The sequence below is a fragment of the Lactuca serriola genome, chromosome 4 (assembly GCF_051521515.1).
Source record: "Lactuca serriola cultivar US96UC23 chromosome 4, Lser_US96UC23_V15, whole genome shotgun sequence".
Taxonomy (NCBI): domain Eukaryota; kingdom Viridiplantae; phylum Streptophyta; class Magnoliopsida; order Asterales; family Asteraceae; genus Lactuca; species Lactuca serriola.
In genome coordinates, this window is record NC_136411.1 from 111,790,226 (window position 1) to 111,798,442 (window position 8,217).

Consider the following 8,217-nt stretch of genomic DNA (forward strand, 5'->3'; position numbering starts at 1 on the left):
TTGAATCAATAATCATGTTTTTCTTTATCTTCTTAGTATCATGAACGATATCGTTTCGATATTTCTCAGGAAACAAAACTACAGTAACAACCACCGCATGAATGACGTATTTCTTGATGAGAGAGATCTTTAAAGAATCAACCAAACTGAAAATGCCACTTGGATATTTAAAGTTGGCAACCTTAATTTGAGGCTAATAGAAAAGACCTTCCCACATAGCCCTTGCAACCTCACAATTAATAAAAAGATGTTCCATCGTCTCTTCCTCTTTCTCACAAATAAGATAACATTTAGAAGGAAGATCAATACCTTTTTGTTCCAATGCATATCGAGTCGGTAATCTCCCAAGCAGCAACCTCCAAACAAAGATGTTTACCTTTCTAAGCACCCATGTATACCATCTAGTAGAATTAGCATTGGAGTCAAGAACCTTGAAATCAATCCAAAAACCCAAACGTCACGGTCAAGACCACATCGAAACCCACCAAGCAGATTTTACAAGTTATGTAATTGATTTTGAACAACCCCTCTTCTAAATCTCCTAGCCCAGTTCCATTTCCAAAGTTGGGGGGGGGGGTACATTAATCCGCAACACTACATTCTGGGTTTAAATCAGCCTTCACTAACCTTGGAAATTGATCTTTCAAAAAAAAAAAAAATACCACCAAACCACCTATCTTTCCAAAAACCAGTTTTTGTACCATTCCCTACTTTCTTATACAACACATTGTAATATACCACATTTTTTTCATGGAGTTTGCGATCATCAGCCAAGTTCCTAGCCCAAGGACTATATCCCAAAAATTTCTTCCCATTGCCTTCAAAACCACCCTTGTCCCTGTAAATAAATTTGATATCCTCAATCCATAAAGAGTTCTCCATGGTGAAGAACCTCCATTTCCATTTTAGAATAAGAGCTAAGTTGAAACTAACAAGACTACCAATGTCCAAGCCACCTTTATCACGAATCACCATAACCAAAGTCCATTTCACCCAAGCAATTTTCCAATTATTACTCGAACCAACCCAAAAAAATCTAGCACGTAAGGCCTCCAAATCTTTAGCCACTGACACTGGCATCACAAATAAGGAGAAGTAGAAAATTCCCAAAGATCAAAGAATAGTTTTTAAAAGCATGGACATCCCTCCAATTGTAAGAGTTTTAACTTTCCAATTAGAGAGTTTCTTTCTGAACTTATCCAAGAGACGATCCCAACCTTTAACACGAGCCATGTTATCACCCACTGGAAGTGCAAGATAAATGATTGGAAAATTTTCTGCTTTAAAACCAATTAAAGACGCAAGAACTTGAACATCTTCAGAGGGAACACCAACACCAAATAAGTTTGATTTCGCCAAATTAAGTTTCAATCCCGAAGCTAGATAAAAACAGTTAAGAACTCCCACTAGATTTTCGATATTTCGCCTGGACCATTCCCCTAAAAATAGCGCATCATCTGCATAAAAAATATGAGATGTAATGGTTTTAATTGTACCCAATTTAATGCCCTTGTATAGCCCCAAGGAACCTAAATCCTCCATAGCCACATGAAGTCCTTCCATAACCAAAATAAAGAGAAATGAGGTAAAGGATCTCCTTGTCTCAATCCACGAAACAATCAGAATTCTTAAGTAGGGATCCTATTTAGTAAGACAGAAGATCTTGCCAAATGAAGACAAGATTTAATCCAGTAGCACCATCTAGGAGGGAAGTTCATTAGACGCATCACTTGATCCAAATAGTTCCAGGAAATAGAATCAAAATCTTTCTCAAAATCGATTTTCAACACCATCATACTCTGTTTAGTTTTTTTAAACCAACTCACTAGTTCGTTGACCATCAAGGGACCATCTAATATTTGCTTGCCTTTGATAAAAGCAGTTTGTTCACTACTAACTACCGAATCAACAACACTAGCTAAACGAACAACTAGAACTTTAGCCACAATCTTATATTAAACTCCAATTAAACTAATTGGTCTGAAGTCGGAAACTCCCATGGGACTAGAAGTTTTGGGGATAAGGGTGATAAAAGATGAGTTACACCCTGAAGAGAGAAAGCTCTTCCTAAAAACTCAGCCACAAATTTCAATAAGTCATCTTTTAAAAGATCCCAATAACGTTTAATAAACTCAAAATTAAACCCATCCGGACCCAGAGCTTTATCACTAGCACAGGACCGAACTGCCACCTTTAACTCCTCCAACGTGATGTCCCTGATCAAAGTTGCAATAGCTTCATCCCCTAGTTTTGAAACCTGCCATTTGGATCTCCAATTCAGAGATTACTAACAACTTTGAATTTAACCCTATAGTAATTATGAAAGATACTTTTAACCGAACTTGCATCTGAAATCCATTCACTGTCCTTATTAATTCCTTTGATAGCAATCTATTTTCTTTTGCAATTCAAAATACCATGATAATATTTTGATTTTTCATCTCCCTCTATGCTCCATGTAATTTTTGCTTTTGTTGTAAATCCATGACTTCTTTTTTCAAACCGATACAAGGATTCCTTTATACTTAATCGATCCTTCTTCTCTTCTCTTCCGCAATATTATTATTTAGAGTAATTGCACTAATTTCAGGATAAGCAATTCCAACACCTTCCGAAACCAAAAATCAGTCTAACTTACTCATTTTTTTCACCATCTTTACTCACCCTTGTATACGCAAAGCCTCCTATCGCAACTTATTTTATACTTGTATCTGTAATGAAGGAATTGAAATCATCTGCTTCTCTCTGAGAAAAAAACACAACCCGATCGTGTTGCCTCCTTAGTGCATTTAAATCGCCAAAATTTATGTAATCACCATCTCTCGTGTTGCCTCCTTCATGTCTAATCTGTCTAGAAAATAATTTTTTTTTACTCTTATTTTGGGCTAAACAATTTATGCTTGGGGCTACTATTCCTCTATCCTAAAAGGATGATTAAACATTTTCGTCTGATTTCTTTTTCATATCGCAATAAAATATCTTAAAATATCTTAAACATTTTTAACTAAAATTATTTCTTAAACCTTTCTACTCAATTCTTTCGCACCATACTTATATGAGACAATTATTCATAGAAGATATTTTTTACTTTTATATGCTTCATATTAATTTTTTTTTTGTCATTTTTGTTACAATTTATAACTATAAGCAACTTTCAATTAAAACATTATTTAGTTAAACGCTAATTAAATTATTACAAGATAATGATTCTATGTTATAATAAAAAATTATAGCAACCGATAAAAATTTGAAAATAAAACATAAAATCCCAATAAAAAGACCAGAAATATTGCAAATAAATAAAAATGTATATTTAATAGTATAAGAATATTACTGAAATAATTAAAATAAACTTGACATGAAGATTAACAATATATGTAATATGGATCCTTATTTTTGTTTAATAAGGTTGGAATTTTATGTAATAATGTTGGATTTTTATAGTGTGATTATAAATTTTTATAAAAAACAAATCGAGTAACCCATTATAAAGAATATAGTTGTGATTAAAATGTAAGTTTTAAGTTGAAAATATAGTTGTGATTGTATAGTTTTTTTTTTATATTAAACTATGAATTTATTGTATTAAGTTTTAAATTTTGTGTATTAAATTATGAATTGACTATTTAAGCATTGAATTTTATGTATTAAAATATGAATTTATTGTATTAACTTGTGAATTTACTTTATTAAACTGTTTATATGGTAATTTAAACAATGAATAAGTCTTATATATATATATATATATATATATATATATATATATATATATATATATATATATTGAAAAAAACCTACGATTTAGAAGAGAGAAAATTAAATTTGTCAAGACAATTATATATATATATATATATATATATATATATATATGTATAGGCTTAGGTTATATTGTTTTTACTAAGTATTGTGTGCCAGAATGCACAGATCTGGACCAACGGATAGAATTAATCAATGGACATGATTTGAGAGTGTATGATATTACAATAGGGTAACATGTACCATATAATAACACAATTTTTAGCAAAAGGGTATTATGGACAATTAACTACATTTATAAAAGGAAATTTTCGGATTTTTAGGGATGATTAATTCTCCTAATTTAAAAAAAATCTGAATTTGTTAATTAATTCAATTTCAATTTTTACTGATTATATTATGTCAGAATATTTTTTGTTAGAATGATGCTCTTTCAGAATTTTATTCTAATAGAATATTATTTTGTTAGAATGATGCTCTTCTAGAATTGTACTCTAATAGAATATCATTGAAGAAAAACAAAGTTCTTGAATTAGATGTTGAAAAATAACAAACATTCTAATATATTATTATACATCCGAACTTAAATACAAATTCATACATAATCTAGAATAAGTAATTAAATTCATTCTTAACGAATTCAACTATGAACATAAACTACATTCATTCTTGAAATCTCTTGCAAAAAAAAAAATATCGGCATTCTTGAAAGAATCCTCATTCACTTTCTTGTTTCGTTTTTATATGTCTTGTATATGTTTGACCTCCAAGCCACTTCAAAATATGCTAGCATTGTATGAGATTGACATTTTGTGAGATTGACATTCTGTCAGAATTGTATTGCATGAGAATGATTTTATACAAGGAGTCTTTCCTATCAGGTCTTCAAGCCATTCTATCACAAATTCATTGTTGAATATTTTGTAGTGATACACTTGTAACAACTGCACATTAAACATATAACTAATTAACTATAATTCTACCAGAATACAACAATAATATTCTTACAGAATAAATTATTCTTGCAGAATGGTTTTAAATATTCTTAAAGAATTTGTATTATCAAGAATATATTCAACGAACAAAACATTTGAAATATAAATGTAGGAAAAGATCATGTTAACACAAATATGTATCTTGAATTAATAACTACAAAGATGTAGTTTATATCAGATGTACCTTCACGCTCATCTAGTCTTATTTTGGACATTTACAAAAGCATACACAGATAGAAACACAAAAAAAAAATACATGTAAGATGCATTTGTATTTGTAAAATCTATTTTCAAAATAAAAAAACAATTGGATATAAAATATATTTTCAGGATTAAGGTAAATAATATTTTGTTTTCCAGTTACAAATACCTAGATTTCAACTATGCATTTTATCAAACACGTGGTGTGCTTCTTCAGTTTCTTCATAAAAAATTAGTGATAGTCTTACCAATTCAGTTTCTTGAATTCAAGAAACAAACCTAAACAAACATGAGTTATATCCCGTCCATTATCATAAATTTTTTCAGGAAAACCCAAACATCCAAATATACATGGATTCAAATCAAAATAAGATGAAGAAGAAGATCACCTATTGGCCAAACGACCGCTTCTCCACAACAGTGTTCTCCATGTTTTCTTCTTTTTCCACATCAATAACAGCCTATTTAAAACCTAAATCCACAAAAAAACATAACCAACGTTCAAATATTAAAAATCCATAAAGAAAACATAATCAACTTTCAAATATTAAAAATTCAATGCATTCTAAAAGAATAAAAAATATAAATTTTGACAGAAATTAATACACATTAAATAATTGACAGAATTTAGTACATATTAAAGAATTGTAATTTATTCTAATAGAATGTAATCCTAAAAGTGCAATAAAAAAATGGGTTCTATAGGCATTTTATCAAACATTTAGATGGCATAACATTTAGACATTGTTGCAATAAGAAGAATAAGTAATTCCTCAAAATCAAAATCAGTTAATTGGAACTAAAGATCGTAAATTGTGTATATTATTCATTTCTCCTCCATTTTTTCCAATAAATATGTTGAATCATCAAACTAACATTTTACAAATAAAAATGGGACAGATGACGCATTTAAAGAAAAAAACAATTACTCTTTGCAAAGATTAACATATAGCTCTAGAATATGCATGTTCCTTGTAATGTTATTTTGGTAGATAAAATTCTTAGGGATAATGACTTGAAAGGGTAACGAACTTTCGACTTTTTTCACATTTAGTCACTAAACTTTTTTTCGTTATCTATTTGCCATTGAACTATTGAAATTGTTCACATTTTACCCTTATGACCGGCTGTTACCGGTCATAAGGGTAAAATGTGAACATGTTCAATAGTTTAGTGGCGAATAGATAACGAAAAAAAGTTTAGTGACTAAATATGAACAAAATCGAAAGTTCGTTTCCCTCTAAAAAGTTCAATGACTAAATGTGAACAAACTTCCTCTTGTATTATGTTTTAACAAATTATTTATTTTTGTTAAATTGTAGCAATATTTGTTGATGAAGAAATCTATGAAATAAAAAAAAAAAACAAAACCCTGAAAATATATTTAAAAAAAAAACAAAAACCCGAAACCGAAATAAAAAACCAATGGTTTGTCATTTTCCAAAATAAAAAACCAATGGTTTGACATTTTCCAAAATAAAAAATCAAAATTTCCAATCTGATTTTGGTTTTACAAAAAAATGAACCATTCTCACTGATGTAAATTATAACCATTGGTTTGGCATGCGGAATTCGTGACATCTCATGAATACGTAGTTACAACATCGTCTGAACTCATAATTCATAGTAAGGAGTTAGAGTATCATCGCATGATTACGTAGTTACAACATCGCATGAACTCGTAATTCATCACCTACAGGTTATGGGTCTGCTAGTGTTTCTACTGGGTTGTCTAGAATAGTCTGTGGTCGCCATCTATACCCTGGTAGATGACTACATCGCCACATTGCCGGTTAAGGTTATGGTATCTCCTTTCATCCTACATCACCTATTCATCATCATCTATTTACCTAATTATCATCACCTCTCTATCATCACCTATCTCTCATCATTTTATTTCATCACACACCAACTATTTCATCTACCCATGTTTCATCCGCAACATAGCACGTAATTTATATAAAATACTTCATATCTATGAGTAAGATGAAAGTAACTATATATACCATAAAAATCCCATAAATGCTTCCTAACTTCAAACCCCAAGGTTTACTTTATTAAAGCTTCATATTCTTGGCTCTCTAGACCTAGAAGGGTCCAGATTCCTAACTTCAAACCCCAAGGTTTACTCTACTAAAGCTTCATATTCTCGGCTCTCTCGACCTAGAAGGGTCTAGATCTATAACACAAACTTGCAAGAGGGGTTTGAGGCATTCAAAACCCCAAAGATGAAGTGATTCAAGCCCTAACCCTAAAATGGAATCTACATAATAGGGAAGGAAAGGGGTTCATTTTTGTACCTCAGAATGAAGCTCCTTGCTTGAATAACTCAGAAAAATAACCTTCCTTGGTCCCTCTTGCTGGAACTCTTCTCATTTCTTGCAAAATCACACCAAAAAGCTCAAGATAGCTCTTCCTCTCACTCTACACACTCAAGATCGTTAGGGTTCTCACTTATGGGAAAGGTAGTCGCAATTGAAGGCCATAAGTGCCTTTAAATATGGCTCGGGCCCAAAGATTTAGGGTTTCTGCCAACAGCGCAGACTCATCGAGTCGTCTCACCGACTCGTCAAGTCCATTTATTAATCCGAGTCATCAGTCACGACCTTACTCGACGAGTTGAGGGGTCAACTCATTGAGTCTCTCTTCTTAACTCAAAAGAAAAATACTTAAATTATGATACCTGGAAATCCGGATGTTACATTTTGTTTTTTTATTTCATAGATTTCTTCATTAACAAATGTTGCTACACTTAAACAAAAATAAATAATTTGCTAAAACATAATACAATAGGAAGTTTGTTCACATTTAGCCATTGAACTTTTTAGAGGGAAACAATCCTTGTTCTATTAAGTTGTGAATACAACCAGAAAATGCCACTAGTGTTAGTTCGGCGGTTGTTCGGAGGCGGTCTGGCGGCGGTCCGATGGTGGTACGACAACAAGTGGCAACTAGTTAAATGAAAAAGCTTGATTAATACAATATAAATGTTGGATTTGTCCAAAATGTTCGTAGCTTTTTATGTATTTTCGCTGATTTCTTTTTTGAAAAAAGAAAACAAAAAAAAATCGATTTTTTTTCCAGCGAATTTCTAAAAAAAACCTGCGATTTTTTGTTATATAAATCCAATTTTTTTTTTGTGATATCTAAGTATTTTTTTATGCATTTGTATGATTTTTAGGGTTTTTTTGTTTTCCATATAACCATTCCCTATATATATATATATATATATATATATATATATATATATATATATATATATATA

The 8,217-nt window shown here is 30.9% G+C and overlaps 1 protein-coding gene across 1 annotated transcript; it reads right to left on the reverse strand.

The window, feature by feature from the left end:
• Positions 1-612: 612 nt before the first annotated feature.
• LOC145098727 (uncharacterized) lies at positions 613-2,840 on the reverse strand. Its single transcript, XM_079036338.1, has 5 exons — positions 2,817-2,840; positions 2,045-2,257; positions 1,868-1,949; positions 1,218-1,457; positions 613-1,073 (listed from the first exon to the last, which is right to left on the reverse strand). Exons 1-5 carry the CDS (start codon positions 2,838-2,840, stop codon positions 613-615), a joined length of 1,020 nt encoding a protein of 339 aa, XP_078892464.1.
• Positions 2,841-8,217: the final 5,377 nt, after the last annotated feature.

Coding starts and splice junctions, on each gene's coding strand:
- LOC145098727 (XM_079036338.1), bottom strand. CDS start 2,840: ATGAAGGAGGCAACACGAGAGATG. Junction 2,258..2,816: donor AGGAGGCAACACGAGAGATG/GTGATTACATAA, acceptor TCCAAATGGCAG/GTTTCAAAACTAGGGGATGA. Junction 1,458..1,867: donor ACAAACTGCTTTTATCAAAG/GCAAGCAAATAT, acceptor TTTTTTATGCAG/ATGATGCGCTATTTTTAGGG.